The sequence below is a fragment of the Diceros bicornis genome, chromosome 22 (genome assembly GCF_020826845.1).
Source record: "Diceros bicornis minor isolate mBicDic1 chromosome 22, mDicBic1.mat.cur, whole genome shotgun sequence".
NCBI lineage: Eukaryota > Metazoa > Chordata > Mammalia > Perissodactyla > Rhinocerotidae > Diceros > Diceros bicornis.
In genome coordinates, this window is record NC_080761.1 from 30,110,526 (window position 1) to 30,134,691 (window position 24,166).

Here is a 24,166-nt window from a genome sequence, read left to right on the forward strand (position 1 = left end):
CTTCCTCTGTGTAGCAGACTCCCGGCACATGCTCACATGCTGCCCTTGTTACTGTTGGTAGATCATGCTATGGCTGTGAAGGTTTTTGTTGTTAAGTGAAGAATGCAATATGGCATAATAGTGAAAAACACAGATTTTTAGAGTCAGACAAGCCTCAAATCCATCATCCGTCATTGACTAGCTGTGTCATTTTGGATCTTACTTAACTTTCCTAAGCCTGAATTTTTTTCTCTAGTGTAAAATGCAAAAACAGTAACAACAACAACAAAACACCCTTCCCTTGAGAGGTGTTGTGATGCTTATGAAGGTAAAGCAGGTCAGAAGCTGTCATTAAAGGTGACTGTTACTAATCCCTGAACAGGTACTAAATGTGAGATATTTTCGTGCATTATCTCACTTAATCCTTGCAGCAACTCTGTAAGATGAATATTATCTTCTCCATTTATAAAATTAAACAAGTGAAAGTTGGGAAGATTGTACCAAGCCAAGATGACACAATCAGTAAATTTCAGACCAGAGATTAAAACCCAGAGTCAAGTCCCACGAAGGAAAAAGAACCAAGAGGGAAGATGCATTCCAAATGACTTCATTTAGTACATCTCCAATCCTCTTTGTGAAGCCATCTTCTCTTCAAAGTTTCCATCATTTTCAAACAACAAATTATTAGTGGGATGACAATAAAACCTTGCACCTATTTTCTTTAGGGCTACGTTCATTGCCATTTGAGGGAAATGGTCCCTGCCAGTCTCCACTCTCTTATGTAACCCTCTTTTGCCATTCTCATTGCTATTCCCAGAACCAAGAGGTGTCCACCCACAAACTTGGCTGGGTGCTTCGCTTTTAATTGGAGCAAAGTCTATATCTAATTCCCCTTCACTCTGAACACCACATAAATTGATGGTGATCACAATTTTCCCCAGCAAAACTAAGACATCTGACACCTTTTGCAATTGTAAGAATGTTTTACTCGTTACTTCTCTTGGAGTTCCTAGCAAAGATTCAAATCTCAACCACTCCAACTTCTTAGTCTGCTGGCTCTATCAGTGACAGTTGTTTAAGAAATGCTATTTAAATGTTATAAACCAATGTGACTTCAATAAAATAATTTTTAAAAAATCTAAATATCTGTGTAAAACATATCTATAGTCAACAGCAATGTATTGTACACTTTAGGAGTAGATCTCTTGTTAAGTATTCTCACTACAATCAAATAAAATAAAAAACATAAAAGTAAAAATAAAAAAGAAATGCTATTTAAGCAGTTTATATTTTCTTTTTAAAGCGGAAATTGTATGCCTTTTCCTTTGTGTTCTTTCATTTGGGGGCTTATTACACCCAAAAAGGTTAATTTTCTTCTAACTTGAATTTATTAGTTCCAAAATTTTTCGTTCCCAAGGTTTTATTTTTCCCTTATCTTGTATACATGTATTATGTATCATCCACATTCTTTAACTATCCTGTCTAAACAATACTTTATTGGTAGTAAGCATAACCACTTCATATTGGTAAATTAGTAGTAGCAGTAGTAAGGTTGCTTGAATAATATTTCTTTCTAATTTTTTATAAAAGTTTTAGCCACAGACATAAGTGCCAGTACTCATTCTAATGTAATTTGGTGGCTGTCTTCAGCTTTTGTTTCTTCACTATGACTTGTATAAGATCCATACTACCTGAATGTATATGCATTTTTTTTCTTCACTGACTTACTCAAGAGCCATAGGCTTTGTGAAATCATAATCATAATCATAATTGTCACTATGTGGTGGTCGTTTAATAGAATAAATTGAATGTTATTAACTCAAAGGGGTATAAGCTGTTCTACTAAGACAGTTTGGAAGGTTCCATGCCTATGACATGACATACAGTGCTTACATCTGGCTCTCCAATTATTATTACCTTTCATTATGTCAAGTGGAAGGATTTCTCCTCAGTATGTGAGGTCCATGAGAACAGACTCAGCGTTTAGAAGCATTAGAGTCACCTGCATTGTGATGTGCCAGTTGGGAAAAAGATATTGCTTATAAATCCTTGTGTTTCTTAATTCATAAAAGTATAAAAATTAGGTAAAAGTCCATTATTTTGTCAGCATCCAATTTTTTTTCCCAGTTATTTGTGGCAAATGCTCCTAAAACAGCTCTGGGTTTAGACTCACTGGCTCTTCCTATTATCTAGGCAGAACCATGCGGGCTCTAGTACCTCTAGGGTTGTGGTTCATTGCTAGGTCCAGATAACTTCTGTACCCAATATATACAAGGCCTCTTGGCAAAGGAAGGGACAACGTATTACATTCTTTCACTCTGCATCATTGGGTACACTAAGGAAGAGGTCATATCTGTCCAGAAGAGGAAAATGATTAAGTCTTATCTTGGAGAAGAAGAGAGGTATTTAGCACAGTCTTTCCACTTTAGTAGTTTTCACCTCAAACCCAGCTACCAGGTAACCAAGCTGAGCCTACTAAGAATCTCATTTAAAGACGATCAAGTCAGCAACTTGGGGAAGAGGTGGAGCAGCCCACAGAGCAGGCAAGGCGGGAGAAAAAGGCTTGTCATACCACCGTGGACAAGTTTCCAGACCTTTGAGTTGATGTCCTGATCATTGTACGTGGCATTTAAAATTTAACTGTTCAAGTTTAACTACTGAAACTTTCATGGGAATTCAATACCCAGGGTGTGGATTGTGGCTCGGTTTATTCAGGTCAACGGCCAGGAACTCTCACATCTGTGAGTGGAAAGCTTCCATACTCTTAATTTTTAAATGTCTTCTAATAATCAAATTTAATATCATCTAATACACAGTGCTGTGTATTACCTGGTGGCCATTTGGTTGTGAAAGAAAGTCTCACGGTCTATCAAGGGTGATGTTCAAAACATTTAATAGCTTATGGTATGGCATGAGCAGAGATAAATGAGAAAGGGACCAGCCACATGGAGCATGCCAGCTGAATATCAGCATTGGGAGGGACTCTCATACGGGCTCTAAACCATGCCAGCCGATTTGGAATAATGTAGCAGTGAAGGTGTTGTGAAATACCTAAAGCATTACAGAACTTTTAACAACCTGGCGAGTATTTCTGTCACTGTTCAGTAGGCATATTCCAAACATAAAAGAAAAATCCTGTAACAGTTGTGCTAGCATTAACTGTAGTCTTTGTACAAGGAAAAACTTACACGTTTTGAGGATATATTTACAATTAACTTCTGAAAAAAGGTAATCTGAAATGATATTTTGATCAGAAAACAGTTTTTGGTGCTTTTCTAAGCATCATTATGGACTCATTTTTGTTGATATTGTTATAACTAAGTCGTTTTCAGATTTAACTTGCTTTGATTAGCTATAATTTTTTATTTTTTGAGTCAAATTGCCACAGTTTGGTACATAGAAGCACCTTTATGCTGGCTCACTTGCTCTTGTGTGTGTGTGTGTGTGTGTGTGTGTGTGAGGAGGACTAGCCCTGAGCTAACATCCGATGCCAATCCTCCCCTTTTTTCTTGAGGAAGACTGGCCCTGGGCTAACATCCATGCCCATCCTCCTCTACTTTATGGGGGATGCCGCCACAGCATGACTTAGCAAGCAGTGCGTCCCAGGATCCAAACCTGAGAACCCCGGGCCGCTGCAGGAGAGCATGCGCACTTAACAGCTGCGCCACCAGGCTGGCCCCACACTTGCTCTTTTTTTTTTAACTGCCTCAGAACTTTTAAAAATGCAACACTGCTTTCAGGCAACAAGTTATTCAGGCTCACCTTGCATTTCTTCTACTCGAAACATGAAATCTGCCTCTCTCCAAAGAGCGCTGATTTCTTCACTGGAGAACATTATAGATTACGAGATCTGGGCCCTGGGATATATATTGGATTATTTCATCATAGTATTGACATGAAAGGAGTGCCATTATAGAGATAGGCGAGGAAATATATATATACAATCATGAGTTAATGTTGGCTATTTCAATGGAGTTCTAACATTATTACATACCTATTTTTATCTATTTTACTAATGATAAGTCAAAATGCTTTTTACAATTATTTTTAATATTTTATTGTGCTACGAATATATAAAGATTTGTTTGATTTACATTTTGGTCCAATTGATTAAGTTCTTTTTAACTTTGAAAGTGTTGCTGCCTTACTAATTGACAGCTTTTTTATTTGGTAACTATTTTTGTTACTGGAGGATATGGAAACCTGCTTAACAGTTCAGTTTATGAATAGGATGTTAACTGAAGTTTGATCTTCAAAGTCTTGACATTTATCAAGTCAAAGTCATTTCATTTTGTCACTATTTGTCCAGCCACAGTGACTTAATGCCTGGATATATGTACATTATTTTCATAATCAATTTTATATACAAATTTATATACACAAAATTTTTTGGTAAACAAACCCAGTTGGCATTTTACTCTTCCACAAGAATAAAATGGTAATAATAGTACTATATTGGCAATCTGCATTTAAAAAGAGCACCTCAAATAGTTACTTATAAGTTTGCAAAATCTTGTCCTGATACAAAAAATTTTCAGTTTATTCTTTCTATTTCTGATATATCATGCTTTTTCTCTCATATGTAATATTTTTATTGATTAATATCAAGTTATATATCCATTTTATTACACTAAAATTTTGCTTAAAACATAACATTTTTAAAATATTAAAATGTTTAAACAAGCTGCTAGTTTAAACAAGCTGAAAAATATGGAATCCGTATATTTTAGAATTCACTGACAGTCTCTCTTTTAACTTAAAAATTTTATTAACATATAACAGACACACAGAACACTGCACAAATCAACATGATGGTACAGCTTAACGAACTGTCATAAAATGAACAAACCTATGTGACCTCATAAAGAAACAGAAAAGTACAGAACCCCAAAAGCCTCTCTATGCCCTCTTCTAGTCACTACTATCTCAAGGATAGCCATCATTATGCTCTCTAATAGCATACATTTGATTTGCTTGTGGGGCTTGAACTATTTATAAATGAATTCATACATTATATACCCTTTTGTGTCTGGCCTCTTTCACTCCGCGTTATGTTTGTGAGATGCATCTGTGTTGTTGCACATAAATGTGGCTTCTTTATTCTCATCACTTGTTAGAAGTCCTGTAAATGAATGTGCCACAATTTATCTATTAAATGTAAATGGACATCTGTGTTGTTTCCAGCTTGGAGTTATATGAGTAGGACTGCTATGAGTCTTCCCTGATATGTCTTTTGGAAACATTTTTATGCCTTTCTGTTGGGTACATACCTTCAAATAGAACTGCTGGGGGAAAGGGATGCATATTTTGAGTTTTAGTGGATACTACCAAATTATTTTCCAAAGTGATTGTAGCAATTGACGCTCTCATCAGCCATGTATAAGAATTCCAGATGTCGCCAATCCTTGCAAATACCTGGTATTTTCTGTCCTCCTCATTTTAGCCATTCTGATGGGTAGCCATTGTGGTTCTCCTTCAACTATAATGCATGCATTTTCTTTACCTTTTCTAGAAATATGTTATGTCAGTCTGGGGTATCTGGTACTTTCTCCCCAGACTTCAGTTAACTAGCAAACACGCTTTAGGAAAAAAAATATATCTTCCCTAAGATTGTAATTTTGGAGCTGAGGCATGCCTCTGTTGTGTCCTAGTTACAAGGCAACATTAATTGGGGAAGAAAACATTAATAAAACAAACCATCATATCGTATTTGCGTTTCGGAAAAAAAATAGGAATCCCTTTTTAAAAAATGTTATACTATGGTAGAAATTTTAAAAAAGGACTATTCTTTTAACCACATGGTCACAAATTGAGTTTTTATAGACTTTGAATACAACGTACTTTAAGAAAACTTAGTCAAGTTATTGAATCAGTATGAGCTAATAATAAGCCACCCTCATTAACTTTCTTAATTAAAACGTTGTTCAAATGACATATAACTTAACAAAGTATCTGCTTTGTGTAGTTTATCACAGGTATTTGATAAACCAGATCATATAGAGGTTCTACATGTGACACCAAAGTACTAAAGGCTGATTTGTCAATTGGTTAGTTAGCTTGTTTTTTTTAGCACTAGGGCAATTCTTATCTTCTGGTTGGGTGTCAGGAGCTTGAAAAGAGAAAGTTCAGGCAAAGCAAAGTGCAATTTTGAAACCTATCTTTAGTTTTCATAATATAACTAGCAAGCACTTTACCAACCAGTGGTTGACTTCCATTCTTAAAGAGAAAACTTTTTTTTTTTTAATGTTTTTATTTTTAAAGCAGGGCTGCTACATTTATCTTCCACTAATGCAAAGTTTTGCTACCTCAACTGCTGCATGGACTGCATTGTCTTGGTCCTAAATTTTAGAGACTAGAGTCCTTCTTTGCTCATTTCCATAAACATCTGGCTCATCCTTTCAGAAACACCTCCTGTTATTTCTTCTTATTTTCCAAAGCTGCCTTCAAATGAAGACTACTAGCTCCCAGGAACAATTCCAGAACTATCTAGTGGTGTCCCTATACACTGGGAATGGAACTTAGGCACACTTTCACTGGCTTTAAATATGTATCTGTGGTGTCTGGAATAAATTTCTTCTTATCACTGTTTTTTGTGTTTAAGAAATGTACCATACTCAAATCAGCCTGCTTCTTTACAAATGAGCCAATTTAAAGGTATATATTGCATTCTGCTTTGAAGATGAGCTTCAAAATCCAAACCTTTGCCTGTCTAAAAATCTCACACTTCTCTTAAAAAACAAACAGGTGGGTGACAATCCAGTGGCGTAGTGGTTAAGCTCGCATGCTCTGCTTCGGCAGCCTGGGGTTCACAGGTTCAGATACGGGGCACAGACCTACGTACCGCTTATCAAGCCATGCTGTGGGAGGTGTCCCACATATAAAGTAGAGGAAGATGGGCACAGATGTTAGCCCAGGGCTGATCTTCCTCAGCAAAAAGAGGAGGATTGACAATGGATGTTAGCTCAGGGCTATACTTCCTCACACACACACACAAAACAGGAGGTCACCTGATAGAATTTAGGATACAGCCCAAAGAACTGTGTCCTTGTTAGGCTTTTGCAATTGTGCAAATATTAAACAACTTTAGGCTTTGGAATCTGGGCACTATTCCCAGAGTCAAAGATGACACTAATGGGCAAGTTCTCATTCTCAGTTAAGCAATCTGTTTTGATTGTCTTGTTGCCAATTCTAGATGCTAACACACCTGTTGGTATATATTTGCAAAGAATTAAGCAATATCCAGAAATAATTCTTCCATCCATACATACACATAGATGCAATTACCATCTTTTCGTCAATAAACAGTGTATTTTGATACTCTTGGCATTGTCTATCCTTGCAAGTTGTTTTCCTTTGTGAATCTAGGTATAAACTTGTTAGAGTGTAAAACAAGCCATGTCTAAAGCTGTGAACTGAAGCAGAAACAGATTGGATTGTATCTCCAATTTGAGATAAAGTTTTGCTTGTTGATTTATGACCTAGTGACTCAGGTATATACGCATGGTGTGGCTTGGCATCCGCTTTTTCCTTCTGAATTTCTCAACAAAGCCTTTGTCCAGGCTGAGATTTTGCTCTAACCCTTGTTCCCCAGCCCTCTTCTACAGAATGCCGTGCCAGAACTATTTTCTGTGACTCAGTTTTAATCACGTCTTCTAAAACCTTTCTCATTGTACTCTCATGTTGTCTTACAAGCTAGAAGGAAATAAATCAAGGCTGCATCCCCTTACCCCCGCCCAAAAAAGTGAGCAGTTTCATTGTTTCCTAGAGATGGGACATCGCACTGTGGAAGAATGTATTCAAACAGTTACTAAATTCCATACATGAGACATAAAAACAGCACCAAAAATTCCATGATAAACTGGAACTTTTCCCTGTACTTTCTTCACTCTGTTTTTCTTTGCTGTTGTTTAATATTTTAAGGAAACAGCAGCAGGATATAGAGAAAAGAGCAGTCACAGCTACCACTCAGCTAGTTGAGAGACCTGAGTTCTGATCCTGGCTCCACCAAGACCCACTCACTAGCCGTGTGACTTTGAGTAAGACCTGCTCTGAGTGTCACTTCCCCCATCTGTAAACTAAGGAGTTTTAGGCCAGCTCTGCACTTTTCATGGTACTCAGTGGACTGCAGAGGTGCTTTTGTGGTTCTGCAAATATTTGATATTAATTTCACAGATTCTGGGGCTACTCTAAGACTAAACATCCATCCATAAGCCTAATCAAAGTTTCCTGTTTGCTCATCCAAGTAGTTTCATGGTCCTCAGTGATTAACATTACAATCTTCTCTCTTTTTAAAAATAGTCTGCAGTTTCATAATTAATATATCAAAATGTGGATTTCTTTCTTTATTCTTATTTTAACCTGCTTGGGATTCAGTGGGATTCTTGGATCTGAAGATTGGGGTCTTGCAATAATTCTAGAAAGTTCTCAGCCTTAATATGTTCAAATATTGTTCCTTCCCTATATTCTCATCTCCTTCTAAAATTCCAAATAGATACACACTAGACTGTCTCACTCTGTCCTCCAAGTCTCTTACCCCTTTTTATGTTTTCCATCTCTGTGTGTCTCTGGATTATATTCCAAAGAATACCTTCAGATATATTTTCTAGTTCACTGACTCTCTTCATCTGTGTCTAATCTGCTATTTAAATGATCCGTGGAGATTTAATTTCAATTAAATATATTTTTCATTTCTAGATATTCTTTCTGGATCTTTTTCAAATCCATTTTCTCCCTGTTTATCTCTTTGATCTTTTTTAGAATTCTATCTAAACATGTTAAAATCAGTTATTTTATATGTCATGTTCTAGTACATGAAGTCTTTGCAGGTTTATTTCTGCTGTCTATTCCTTCTATGCCATGCTCTCCCCATGGCACCTAGTATTCTTGTTTGCTTTATAAATGTTGACTGCAAACTACTTCTGCAAACCACTTATTTGCCCTGAAAATTTCTCTGGGTGAATGCTTTGTGGCTTAGGCTGCAGCTGAGTTCTTCAAGATAAGATTTGCGTTTGCCTTTCCCATTTGTCTTTCAACACTAAAACCTAAAACCATTTTATATTTAATTTTCTATTTCAGGCTTCTGGAAGCACACAGGTAGTGTGATTTCAGACTACAAACCCATGTGGAGGCTGACTTTTCATGAGGAGGTAAATTCTCAGAGGAATGGTTTTCCTTCCATGCAGTGCCAGAGTTGAGAAAAACAAGCTTCCTATTTGTCCACTTCTGCCAGTGGTGTTTATTTATCTCAATCACCCTTACACTGTGAGTGTAGCCCTTTGGGCATCCAGGTTTATGCAGCAGTTTCATATTAGAAGCCCCATCTTAGTCATATCCTAGGCATTATCTCCTGGCCCCTGCACATCATGTAGTTGTATGCCCTGTCTCTAGCATTCAGCAGACAACTTTCGGAAAAAGCCACGCTTGCTTGCCTCCCAGTGCTCTGGGCACTATACATTCTTTACTTTCATGCCAGCTCAACAATGAGTTTGAAAAGATTTTTTAAAATATTTCTTTCAGCGTTTTAGTTGTTTTTGTCAGGAGGGTTGGTCATGGTAACTAATCCGCTATTATACTGGAAATAGAAGTCTCTGATTAATTAACTTTATAATGAGCAAATATTATAAATTTAAGCATACAAATCATATTTATATTAATAAATTACTGATTTTCTCTTTTCTATGTCTTAGGGTTCTATGCAATGTTTCTTTTCAGAAAAGGATTCTAGTCCTTAAAAAGTTTTGAGAATTCCCTCTTCCAACCATAAACTGTAATGATTTCTCCTTATGATGCTGCTAAATCCACTCACTGGCTAGACCACCACGGATGGTGTATGAACCGGGCCTCAGTCTCACTCTGTCTCACAGGATCAAATAACCCAGGTGGCACAGATCCATGCCGTATTTTCAAACTTTTAATTTAGTTTTCTCAGTAGCAAAATATTTTTGACCTAGAAAACTTTAAGAAGAAGCCCAATATCAGTAAGGGTTTTCTGCTCTGGGGGTGGGGGAGTAGGGAGGAAGATCTGAAACCCAACAGGTTTGAATTCCTCTACGCCTTTCCTGGAGCACCTCATGAATTCTGAAAATGTTTGCTTGAAGTTTTAGTTATGGGACTTGATCTCCCTGTGCCTCAGTTTCCTCATCTGTAAAATAGGGAAAATAATAGTACTCCCCGACAAGATTGCTCCGATGATTGAATGTGTTAAATATATAAAGCAATTAGTGCAGTACGTGGCACATAGCAAATGCTATATAAGAGTTAATTTTAAAAAACACAGGAGAGGGGCCAGCCCCATGGCCTAATGGTTAAGTTTGCACCCTCCACTTCAGCAGCCCGAGTTTGCAGGTTTGGATCCCGGGTGCAGACTTACACCACTCATCAGCCATGCTGTGGCAGTGACCCACATACAAAATAGAGGAAGACTGGGACAGATGTTAGCTCAGGGTGAATCTTCCTCAAGCAAAAAAAGAGGAAGATTGGCAATGGATGTTAGCTCAGGATGAATCTTCCTCAGCAAAAATAAACAAATAAATAAACCCACAGGAGAACTTTTATTTTAACTCTGCATAATCCTATTGAATTTTTCATACTCCTTTGAATTTTTACACAATTCATAATTTGTATATTACTTGTCCAGTTTTACTTAAAAAGAGTTTTAAAAGTAAAAGAAAAAGAATGACCTCAACTTTAAACTTCAGAGTTAAACTAAAACCAAAGGCCTATTTGTTCCATGTTGTTTCCTTCCCATACATTGCTTTCTTCTAACACTTGGGGCATTCTCTATCCATGAAAACAAAACAGAAATACACTATGGACTCTATAGACTTTTCTTTTCACTGTGATTTTGCCCTAAGACAAATGTAGCCAAGTTCATGGCTTACCTGGATTTCAGATTCACCTCTACCTGAAACATGACTCCAGGTTACCTAATTTCCCCCTGTCTGCCCACCTCATCCTGTGTGCTGGAAGGCTAGTGAAAGGAGAGGAGGAGGGCACACAGCTGAGGCAGAGCTTGTGTATCTTTCCGAGGATGGCATCTTTTGGGTGGGCAAGGGGCTGGAGTAGCTCCTGGTATAAAAGTGGGCCAGGGAGAGAGAAGGAAGGCACTGGACCGGGAGCCTGTACAGGACCACAGGAAAGAGAGTCAAAGGGATAGGAAGACCCTGGCTTTCACACACTCTCTTCATTTCTGAGATGAGGAAACTGAAACCTGAAGAGCTGAAGAGCCCTGCAGGCAGGGAGCAACTCCTGGGTCTAAGCTTGGGAATGGAAGGTCATTCTACCTCTGCTTCTTCAAAAATCACTAAAGACTTGGTCCAACACACAGCTGGGTCTCCAGATTATGTGAGGCATAAGGAAGGGCAGCAGAAAGAAATAAAACAACCTGTTAAACTGAATAATTCAAAATGTTTGGTCACACTAGAACCAGAGGGCCATAGGCCAAACAGAAAGTCAGCTTCTTTAAATGCTTTAGAAAGAGTAGTGACCCAAGAATAAGCAGACCTGGGTTCCTAAGTCATAGGCTGAGTCATATAAAACTGTCATTTTTGTAAGTCAAATTGTATTAGTGCCAATTTACACTGCTCAACCCACAGTTCCAGCTCCAACACTCTGTTGATCTTTGAGAGTTGGACAGAGTCTCCACATCTGTCCAGTGGGTGATGCCTGCCTTATCCAGTTTGTAGAGTTTTTGCAAGGACTGATCCAAAGTATGCAACATTTGCTGAGTGTGTGCTGTGGATAATTGCGTGGGAAACAAAGATAACCAGGGTACAACTTTTGTTCCCAAGGAGCAAGCAGTCCAGTGGAGGAGATAAGGAAACAAATAGAGTTGGGATGTGATAAGCAAGTAAGAAAAGAAGCAATGAATTCTGCTTGACTGTGGGTGGTTAGGGTGACAAAGCATTTGAACTGGGCTGTAAGGGTTAAGTAGACGTTTCCCAGGCATAGGGAAAGAGGCATCTCTAGCAAGAGGAACAGCTTGAGCAAAGGCATGGAGGTGTGAAAGCACGTGGTGAATTGAGGAATAGTAAGTAGTCCACTGGGTCTAAAATGTACAGGGTGCAGAAAGAAGGGCTATGTGAGGCCAGAGAGGTTGAAGGGGCAGGTAGTGTCAGTGCATAAAAATGATTGGATAAGACTGCATCCAAGAAAACTGTGGGAAAGCATAGAAATGCTTTACAAATGCTAAGTGTTATTCACCTAAAAGACATGAAAGAAAATTTCCCTAAAAACTCATACCATCCCTCCCCTCCCCTCACAAGGGGTTTGGCTTGCGTCATAGGTTGATTTGCCAGATTTCTTCATAGAGTGTTTCCTCTCCCTAGGAGAGACGTTCTCTCCTGGGTCCAGGTAAGTGGCTCATAGGAAGTTTCAGAGTGGTGGGGGATGGGGACAGGAAGTGATTCAGCTTGGGTGAGGAGAGTGCTGTCTCTCTGTTCTCCAAATTGCAGCCTCTCCTCTCCCACACCACTTATTCTAATCTCCTCCAAGAAAGAAGTGAAACCACTACACGCAAGGGAGGAGAGAATCAGTGTGAGCACCCTCCCCTCTCACCATCCCCCTTCTGTTCCTCTGCAAAATCTCTCAGAATAAAGTCATAGAGTGTTGCCAAGCTTAGTCATACTCCCCATTTCCTCTCCCTCTTACCCGTCAGGACTAGTTTTGGGGCACTGTCTTCTTCCAGTAATTTTCTAGTGCCCCACAATGGGTTTGTATGATCCCACCATATCCTTATAGATTCTATGCCCATGCAAGAGTATGCAAGCTTGACAAGGCAGTGAACGGAATTTGAGGCCCAGGAATTCACCTCCACCTGATTCTACCAATGGCTCCCCTGGAGTAAGAGAAAGAACCGAATGGACTTGATTTTAGATTCTGGCTTTGCTACCCTTATGAGTTATGTAGCCTTTTGCAAAACACTCTCTCTGAGCCTCTATTTCCTCACTTGTAAAATAGAGGCAATCACACTCAAATACCCAGGTCATAGTGACAATTAGAGATAATGTATGTAAAGCACCTGGCCCACGGAAGATGCCCAAAACACTGTAACTGCTATCACCATTATCATCACCATCACCTCCACCACCATTATTAAGTGCTTGAACTAATGCAGACTCCTTGCTGGGTTTCATTCCTTCCCTCTTACTGCCCTCTATCTGTTCCTTACATGGCAGCCACACCACTCTTTTAAACACAAAAACCAAGTCACGTCTCATATTACATAAAACTTTCCCTTGGCTTCCCATCGCACTTTGAATAAAATCCAAGCTCCTTCCCCTGGCCTCCAGGGCCCAGGTCTACCTGGCTTCTGTTCTCTTCCATCCCCAACCCCATTACGTTATAGTCTCCCCATTGCCTACTCTAGTCTAGCCACACTGGCCCTCTCAGTTCCCTGGACCCTACAGTTTCTGTCAGGGCCTTTGCTCCTGGGGTTTCCTCTACCCAGAAGGCATGCTCTGTCCCCTCCCTCCTTATGTAATTCATACCCTTTGGGTACAGCTTAAATGCTACTTTCTCTGACCACACTACCTTAGTACCACTGTACTTCTTTATCTCCTTTGCTAGCCTAATTCTCATTTATCACTGTTCATAAATCATTTATTTGTATGATAATTTTGCTCAACATCTATCTCTCCACAAGAGAGTAAATTCTAGGAAGGCAGGCAAGAGTTTGACTTGTTCACTAATGTATCCCCAGCAGCCAGCCCAGCACTAGACAAGTGTTTGATTTATTACTATTGTTATTATTAGGCAGCACTCTGTGCTGTAGTACAAAGAGATACAAATCCAGCATCGTTTGTGACCTCGGGAGCTCAAGGAGGTTAAGATTTCCTTACAATGATTATTAGTCATGTTTCTTTCCACAGCATTTAACTACTTTCTAGGACATCAAAGGTTGAACTTTCTATTTTCTATCATCCAAATTTTCCATCGTGAACATGTATTTTTAATAAAAATTTCTTGTGAGCTCTGCATTTTAACAACAAGACTCTTCACAGGAAATCAAATTTATTTTAAAATTAAATGAATTTATTTTAAAAGTAAAATTCACAATAAAGAAAGAAGGACCAACAGCCAACTTGACGTTCTTAAGGCTATCGGTATTTTAAGAGAGAAAAAGCTAATCAAAAGGCGTTGCCTGACATGTAAGAGGAGGTTAGTGATTAAATAAATGATTTTCCACTTGATCAGATGTAGATAATATGACAAAGTGACATGCAAATTTTCATGCAGTGTCCCATGGGTTAATGCTGGTGGAGTATATAGTCCCCAGCAGATAATGGGCACTCAATATCTGTTGAATATAGGTTTCTGGAAGCCTTCTCCAGCTAAAGAGGCAACCACACACGTTGCAACTTTGGAAATGACTATACATAACACATTTTTGTTTTTGTTACTCAGAGGTGAATTGTCAACTGATGAATTTCTATTTAAGATACTATTTCTTGATAGATTAAAATCTTCTTTCAAGTTTTTTGTTCATAATTTAAATGTATGTCATTTCCTCTGAAACATTCCCCTCCCACACACATGCACACTCCTTACTCTTTCCCTCCGTTTTCCTTAGAAAACTCCTTCAATTTCCTTTTCTTACCTAAAATGTGGCTTTCCCCTGGTGACACCACTATTCTCAAAACCCCGCTCTTTCCTTGCCCATTTCCCAGGGCTCATAGAGAAAGGGGCAATTTCTCATTTTCCACTGTCCTTGGTAACCCCAACCCTGGGCCCAACTACTTATGTTAATTTCTGTCCATCCTGTCACTAGGAACCCCGACGTCCTCTTCTGTTTGATGTTGCCTCTGCTGTTGTCATCCTTAGTGACCTCAGTGACGTTTTGATGACTCTAATACTCTTCCACGGTTCACCCACAAAACCTCATCCTGACCACCATTATCATTAGAACATTTCTACTTCTGACTTCTCTGGGACTTGATTGTATCAGTTTTCTCCTTTCATTGGCCCAAGAGTCCCACACCTCAATTAAAAAAAAATAAATAATAACAGCAATAGTAATAAATACACGTATTAAGTTTCTATGATGTGCTAGCTACCGTACTAAGTGCTTAAAATATACCTTCTCATACAATTCTCACAACAACTCAATGAGGTCAAATTATTATTAGGAAAATAATTGTAATGGGGAAACTGAGGCTTTAGAGACATCCAGTAATTTGCCCAATATCACCTAGCTAGTAAGCAGCATCTTCCCACTTTCATGCTACTCTGTCAAGATACCATTCTAGGGGCTGGCAGGGGGCATAGCAGTTACGTTTGAGAGCTCTGCTTCAGCGGCCTGGGGTTGACAGGTTCAGATCCCTGGCACAGACTGATGCATTGCTTGTCAAGCCATGCTGTGGCAGCGTCCCATATAAAGTAGAGGAAGATGGGCATGGATGTTAGCCCAGGGCCAATCTTCCTCAGCAAAAAGAGGAGGATTGGCAATGAATGCTAGCTAAGGGCTAGCTTTCCTCACACACACACACACACACACACACACACACACACACACACAAGATACCATTCTCCCTTTGTTTCCTGTTCGTTACTATATTTCTTGAAAAAGTCTCATTTCCTCCTTCTCCTCACTGTGTAGTTCATTGCAGTTTCTTGGAGATTCCTGCCATGCTTAAAAGACTCTCTCCAAAGTCTCTAATCTCCAGCTGGGTCTCTGTAGTGCTCATCTCCAAATGTTCCTTTCTGAGACGATCTTCTCTCTCAGCCTTCATAATCTGACCTCTTCCTTTTACTGCTTGTCTTTCTGGTCTTCTTTGCTAACTCCTTTTCTTCTCTTACCCCTTAAATGTAAGATTCCCTATAGTTCCATCTAGACACAGCTTTCTCTTCCTGCTTCACACTCAGCTGAGACAATCTCATTTGTTCCCGCACCATCACCTCTCATGCTTTCACAAATGAAGAGCAAATCCACGTGGCTAATTCTGGCCTCCCCCACCCACAGTCTGTTTCTAGCTCCCTGCTGAAATTTCCGTATAATTGTTCCTCGAGTATCTCAAACTCCATCTTGCCCCACATCACACTCATTACCTGTCCCTGCCAATGAACTCCCCACCTGAGTTTCCTACCCTGAACCACTGGCACCACCTTCATTTCCCTCATCTCCCTTCTCCTCCAGCTGATACACCCACATCCAAAAGGAGCTGTGGAGGCTCTGTGGTGGACACAATCTTGAACTGGGAGTGAAACTTGGGTTCTAATCCTGACTCGAGCATTAAGGGGCTGTGTGACTTTGTGGAGCTGGAACAGGGGTCTCTGGGGCCCTTTCTCACTCTGCTAGTCAAGGGCTCTATGAAATGCCTATAGCACTCACCACTTTCATTCCCTCCTTACTAGTCTCACTAACATTGCCCTAGCTCTGTCCTGCTTTCTGCCTGGGCTATTTTAATTGGCATTCTAACTGGCCTTCTTTCCTTTCTCTCTCTTCTTTCTTTCCTTCAGATGGTCATTTATACAGCCATAAAATTACGTTCATAAAGCACAATTTTGATGATATTTCTCACTGGCTTAAAAAACTTTCAAAAGATTCCTGTTGGCTATAAGATAAAATTCATACTCCTTACTGTTGCACACAGCTCTCTGCATGCTAGTCCAACAGAGCACATGAAACTTCACTTTGTCTAAATTGGATTACACATGTGGTCGGGACAAGCATCTGGGGGAAAACACTTGCTAACTTATTCTTTATTCTAAAAGTAACAGTGGAACGAAGATTTGGATGTTAAATAGTAAACAATAAAAGTTTTAGAAAATGACATAATAAATTTATTTATAATCTTAGAGGAGGGGAGATCTTTTGAAGCAGGACACAAAACTCAGACATTCAAAAAGAAAACGTGGATTTAACTTTACCAGATAATATTTGAAGACTTTTGTACGGAAGAAAAAATGCCATTAACAAAGTCTAAAGATAGGTAGTACTAGGGAAAATTTTTCAACACGTATCATTGTCAAGGGTTTCATTTCTTAATTTACAAAGAGTTCATGTAAATCAATAATTTACAACAAATACGTTTTTTAAAAAGATGCTCAATCTCACTAAATAATTAAAGAAATAAAATTCAAAACTATGAGATATTTTCCATCCTTTAGAAAGGCAAATATTTTAAAGGCGATGACACACATTGCTGCTAAGGCAATGGAGAAAAGGGCTTACCTGGATTGTTGAAAAACTTATAAATCAATACAAACTTTTGGAAATCAATTGGGTAATATCTATCAAAATATAAGAAACGTGTACCCTTTGATCCAGCAATCCTGCTACTAGGAATTTATGCTACCAATGAACTTACAAAGGTTTACTAAGAATCATGACACATACAGCTTTCAGTTGCAATGCTGCTAATATTAGCAAAAAAGAAAAGAAAGGAAAAAACTGGAAATAGCCAACGTGTTAATCAATAAAAGATTGGTTATGGTATATTTATATGACCGAATGTTATTTATAATACTTTCTGTAAAAAAATGTTTCTGACGTGGAATTGTTCATAATGTAGTGTTAATTGGAAAATGAAAAAATAAGTTTACAAAATAATATTTGCAGTATGATTCTATTTTTTTAAGAAAAGATAGATAGGTGTAGTGTTTCTGCATTGAAAAAAGAGTGTCAGGATCTACAGCATATGTGCTTTCCTGTCATTTACATGTTTTCTAAGTGCACATACATCATTTTTGTAACCAGAAAAAAATTACTTAAGAAGTTTTCAACTTTCTGTGGAAAAGAGAAAGGCAATTAAACAATCTGTGCCCTTGTATGCTCTATATTGAGCAATAAACACTACCTAGAGTCCAGGTCATAGAAGTTTTATAGAAATTAATAATTAACTGAGTATAACTCATTGAAAGTGCTATAGCTAAAACAATCTAAAAGCTCTGTTTAGGATTTGGCTCTGACTATAAGATATGCTCTCACTCATTCTAATGCGTTCAACTAGCTCTATTTGCATAGCTTCATTCATCAGACGCTGTCATTCAATGTTGCTTAATCCAGGTCTGTGTATATATAAGTGGAGTTGGAATATAACTGCATCAGCTACTACCAAGTGTTCACAACAGGAAACCTCATCATTTGAGACCAGCCTTTCACGTTTATAACTTGGGTGAGTATCACCACCAGTGTGCAAGAATATTTGTCGTATGGTATTAGAAAAAGCAGCACAAAAGAACCGGTAATGTTTATATTGCCGTATATTCTGAAATATTTCTGATTTAAAAATAGGAGAGTAAAGAGTAAATATTAAATCTGAAAAAATGGTGACAACAGTGATCGTATTTTTTAAGGTAAATGATTTGTAGGATGTTTAAAGAAAATGCTTCGTTTTTTAGAATAGGATTTGAAAATATTTCCTGACTATGCTTTTGACTTATCATGTGATTCTTAAAAAGCAGCTAACATTCTCTGTGTCCATGACTCCATAGTAAATGTGGTATTTCAGTTTCTTGTCTTCCTTGTTTAACTCTGCAAGCTGATGTTGATTTAAGAGCAGAGTTCCTCCAAGTGTGTTCTCTCAAACTAGTCCACGGGGGTGTTAACAGAGGGGATGGGGGAGGCTACAAGGTCAAATAATTACTGAAAATAATTAAACAAAGGTACCCACAATTCTTCAATGAAGGACTGTCAAACCTTTACTATGCTAATGTGAGTTCTGACTTCTCAAGAGGTAGAATATAGATTGGAACATTTCCTTGATTTATTTGAATATGCAAATTTATGTTCATCCAGGAGAATTTTTTTCTAGGACATAAGGATCCTATTGAATATAAGACAAAACAAACAAAAAAAACCAGCAGTACAATTTTCATGTTATCAGTAATGTGTTACCTGAACACCTACTGTGTGTAGGGTACTACTTGAACTATTTTCTGTACAATTTCAAATTTAATTACAATAAGGTTACCTAACTGCACTATTCAACATGTTATGATTACCAATTAACTACCATATTCAGGAATTTATTATTTCAAAGTAGTTGGACTGAGCATTTGAAGTTAAATTCCTAGATCTGATGATCTTCTTCCTACATTTGGACAGGAGAGAAAGGAGACAGGGTGGGGAAGCTCTGGCATAAAGATGGAAGTCAGGAGACCAGATTCTGGTCCCAGTTCTGCTTTTGTGATCCTGGGAAAGGCCTTTAATCTTTCAGTATTAGCCTTCTCATCTATACAGTTGGGGGCTCAGTAAAATGATGTCTAAGGTTCTCTGCTTCTAAGTGTTCTTGACCGATAAAAGTGAGAGAATCAGCAGAAGGTAAGGATTGATGTGAGGTCCTCAAGCTCTGTGAGGATAATGTCCACTCCCCAAGAAAAGATAAGATTCACTCCCAGGGGCAGAATACAGAGTCCTCAACTACCCTACCATTGAAGGATTTTGCTTATGAGAGTGGCTGCGTGTAAGATTCAAGTTCCATTGAGACAAGATAATTTGGAATTTCAGCCTATTTGAGGTTGTCCAGGGACAAAAATAAGGATGCATGAAGTTTGTCTTTCAAAGAGTTCTCTAACCCAGGAACTCAGTGCTTCCCTCTTACACTGCTGGAAGAGCTGATCCATACGAAGTTTATAAGTGATTTAAATGGTAACCACTCCTGGGATAATTTGGATTTTATTTTTTTAAATCTAGCAAAAACAGGGCAATGCTTAATAAAAGAAGCAATAACTATTAGTAGAATTTCAGGCAATGTCAGAGAGAATTTAAGACTAGAGAAGAAGTCCTGTTTCCTCCTCAAACCACAGCACCACTGCCTTACCTTGATGATGAAGCCAGGTGCAGTGCCCTACTGAAAGAACATGGAGCTTTCTGCAGTTTATGACAGAGAACTCCCTATTCTTTACCCAGCTTGATAATCAAGGTACAGCATCTATTGGTGATCCTTGCCTGAATCAAGTATTACACTGGGGGGCTGCAAGATGCTGATTTTCCTAATTCTATCATTCCTCCCGTAATGAATAAATCTCTCATCCATTCATTCTTGAGAAATGCTATGGACTTGTGGGTTTCTTTTTTCATTAAATGCTTTATATCAATTACCATCATTATTCTTTTTGATGCTCATATTGTGCCAAATGTGGCCAGCTGGAGACCCTTCAAGGAGGCTCCTGTGTCCTTTTGACACAACCTCACTTGTTTTTGAATGACTCACTGCTTTCTGGCACAAGAGGATGTTCCATGTTCACTTCTACTTTCCCAGCTTAGATCTAGAGTCCTGGCTCCTTTTAGTGGAGAAAGTATTCAGAAACTAAGATATGGGCACACTGATATTGCTGACTCAAAGTTAACATTACAGGGACTTTCTCTTGACTTATTTTATTTTATATTTGCATCTCCTTTCCTTGCAGTGAAAGTCCCGTAACATCAATACATCTGCTCATTTGCTATATCCTACACTATAGCAAAACAGTCTCAGAATTCCAATTCCAATATTACCGCTAACAATAAACCCACTAAGTAAAGTTTAAGATTTCTTTGCACTTCTTTTTGTCCTCTGACTGTATTCCAGCATAGATACATATTCAGAATATTATGTTCAAATTTTACTGAAATAATTATTTTCTCTATGAGGTTATCAACTTTATACTGAGTTAATCACAGTTGTTTCTGTTTGTTTTCAAATTGAGACAATTGAACTAATATTATATTTTAATCCAACAGAAGCCTGAAAAATGAAGCCTAAAGTGAAGTATTCAACCACCAAAATTTCCCCAGCAAAGATAAGCAGCTCATCAGGCAAAGCCTTGGTAAAATCTCCCAAGTTAAGAAGTAAGGACTTAAGCATTTCCGATTGTTTTACATACTAATTTTTTTATCTGTTATTGAATCTTTATGAGTCCAATGTTCATACATGCAACCTTACCAAAAGCTACTAAGAATACAAGAGCTGAAATTGAAAGGAATAACTCATAAGTGTGTAATATAGCAGCCTTTGGTTTAAACAGACTATATATAGCCAACTTTTGCTTATTCAATACATCACAGGACAGGAATGGCTCAGATAATTTATACCTGCTAATAGTGATAAACATAATTATAGCATTTCATATCAATCCCTTCTCTCTGCCTACATCTTGGACCACCACCTCCCAAAAGCTTTTTCTCAGATTAAGTAACAAAATTGTAAACTGATCCACTTTCCTTCAACAAACATTTATTCGTACCTTTGGTGTATCAAGCTTGTGGTCTTGACTTGTGACATCTGATAAAGGAGAGAATAACAAATAAAGATATTTGGATAATCCAGGCCCCAAATAAAGCAGAATTGACCAAATGATGCTCAAGTCTATCCAGTTTCAAACTCAAAGGGTTTGGAATAAGTTGAATGGTTAATAAAGTCAGGTAGTAGCCATAGCTTTAAGATGAAAGGGCTAGATACATCCTCGTTCCTTGAAATTATAGGTCCTAGGAAAGAATTATGCAAATATATACTCATGTTTTTCATATGAGAGCAGTAACACAAAAGAGAGTTAACAGAGCCCTGTTGGACTGGAGAGAAAATAGAGGATGAGGAATGATGGTGACGACTGGCATATCTTTGTCCTTTATGCTTCTCTCCATTTCCCTGAACATCTTTAAGGCTAGAAAAGAAAGCAGTGTTAAAGAATATCATTTCTGTCCTTGCTGCGGCTCTGACCCACCCACACTGTTCTTTGGTAACCACAGAAAACACTAATCTGACTGCGGTTTTTGAGTGGCCAGGAAATCATAGTTAAGGACTAATCACAATTAGTCCTTTTATTTGTGTCTGAGTCAAAACACTCTGTGCAGAAACAGTGACTCAGTGGAAGGAACTCTGTGTCCCCAAATTCCCTAATGAAAAATGCATTTTCTTTTTACCCCAAGAGTTGTGGGCTCTTTATAGATGCTGGAATGAGGGAACAGGCTGGAGTTTATGCCAGAGTTTCTGGTATTGATGCAAAAATTAAAATGTAACCCCTCCTTTAAGGGTGCAATGGTCCTAACAGCTTAGTTACACCATTTAGAGAAACAGCGATAAAGATACTCCCCAAATCATTTATATGGCTTTGGATTGCATCACATTACTTCTATTGCCCCTTAGCAGATCTTCCTTTTCAACAATAGTGGCTCAGTTTACTACTAAAATTGTCATTATTTAAATGTTCCCGGCCAAAATTTGAACAGATAGCTACGAGGTGTGTGACAGGTATGAACTTCTTCTCAAAACTCAAGGTGCAAGAAATGTCACATCTTATTCTTCTAAATAAACTGTTCTGAGTCCCCAAGCAAGAAAGCTCATTTTAATTCCTTCTCCTCCCTTGGGCTAGCAGAATCTGACATAGTCACAAAGCCACAAAACTCAGAATCTAACCACCACAGGTATCCATACAGTCAGGTCCCATATGAGTTATGGTCACCACCAGGGCATTTCACCTCTAGTGCCAAAAGGGCACAGGACTTCATGACCTAGAGAAAAGCCCCTCCCCAAATTAATCCCTGTCCCAGTTTCCAGGAAGCTACTCCTCAAGGCCAGGCCATTCCCCTCTGCTGCTTTCTCTCCTTGTATCCATCAACAATTTCCCCGCCCTGACAGTCCAGCTTCCTTATGGATCCAGCCAGAGGTCATAATATGGGAGCCTTGGGACAGATCCACCCAGCAGAAGTGTTTTATTTGGCATGAACAGTGTAGTTGTTGTTTTTTGATTGAGGCAACATTCAAAAATTGGGAGATTTTGCATAAAAATCTGAATGTACCGTTTCTCTCAAAAATTCTGAAGATCTAGCAACTGGGCCCATATCCCTACATGGCATTAGTGGGGGATAGAACTTAGTAGAGATCACCCCGTTTAGTTTGAGTCTGTCCACGGAAGATCTTCTGTTACAGTGAAGGAGCTTCAACTTTATCCTGTGGACAGCAGGGAACCACTGAAAATGTTTAACTGGGGAATAACAAGATATTTTTATTTTAGAGAGATCACCAACGTGGTGTAAAGATAGAGAGAGGGATCAAGAGTAGAAACAGAAACTGGTCAGAGGTCTACTTCATTCATCTAGAGGACTGATGATGAAGGCCTGACCTAAGCCAACAGAATGGAAAGGAAGGACTGAGTTTCAGATGCATTCAGAAGGTAAAATCAATAAGAATTAATAACAGATTGAATAAATTGAGGGAGGGAGAGAGGGGGAAAAATGGATGAATCCCAGCTTTTTGATTTAAGAATTGAGCAGACAATAGTAGATAGTGGTACTGTTTTTCAAGAAAGGGACTTCAGGAGGAACATATTGGGGGTGGAGAAAGATAAAGAAGTTGATTTTTTTTTAAATTTTTTATGAGTATATTTGAATTTGGGACAGGTGTACGTCATCCAGGTAGAGATGTCCATAATTCAGGAGGATTATAGAGATAGAGATGCTTTAAAGTAGCTGAAGTCAAAATGCCCTGAGGAGAAGGAGCAAAAGATCCAAAGCTCAGGAGAGAGACCAAAGGTAGAGTTACAGCCTGAGGAGTCATCAGCATATAAAAAGATGATTGAAGTCATTGGAGGAAGCAAGATTGCCTAGAAAGTCTAAAGTGAGAGGAAAAGGCAAAGGACAAAATCCTGAGGAACATCAACAATTTAGGAGCAGGCAGAGGAGGAAGAACTAACAAAGAGACAGAGATGGACTGATCAGAAAGAAACAAGGAGAACCTAAAAAGACTGGTGACTTGACAATGAGGGAAGAAGGGGTCAAAGAAGGATGTGGTCCTTGAAGTCCAGTGCCACAGACAGGTCAAGGGTAGTAAGCAGTAAGAAGAGAGCTTGGTGAAATAGACGTTTGGGGAAGAAAAGAAAGATGAAGTGATTCATTTCTGTAGTTCCTGTCAACCTTAGTCTAGCTTTCTCAGTGACAGAACTAAAGAAAGATTTCCAGGCCCCTTCCCATTTACTTACCAGAAATTCTCGAGGGATTTCATCATACTGTTCCTATGATGAAATTAGTTATGAGAATTTCCTCAAAAGCCATACTAAGACACTGCCCTCAGACATCAGGCAAAATGGAGACATAGGAAGTGACACCAGCCCTTACATAAGCTTGAGCTGGCCCTTCAACCCCAGAGGAGCACTCTCCTACAGAGTCCCCATGGCCATGCCACCTTTGTGCTTTCCTCCCAAGAACACAACCCTTACACCACTTTCAGCTGCCCCAAACACCAAAGTATACCTTCTTCCAAATTCTCCCAAT

At 38.6% G+C, this 24,166-nt stretch overlaps 1 protein-coding gene across 2 annotated transcripts in view; it reads left to right on the forward strand.

The window, feature by feature from the left end:
• IL33 (interleukin 33) overlaps positions 1-24,166 on the forward strand; it is a 52,722-nt gene that overhangs the window by 19,620 nt on the left and 8,936 nt on the right. For both annotated transcript variants that reach the window (XM_058565770.1, XM_058565771.1), the window contains 2 exons: positions 17,984-18,092; positions 20,642-20,749. In XM_058565770.1, coding sequence (XP_058421753.1) covers positions 20,653-20,749 — 97 coding nt within the window. In that variant the 5' untranslated portion in view covers positions 17,984-18,092; positions 20,642-20,652. The remainder of the gene's footprint in view (positions 1-17,983; positions 18,093-20,641; positions 20,750-24,166) is intronic.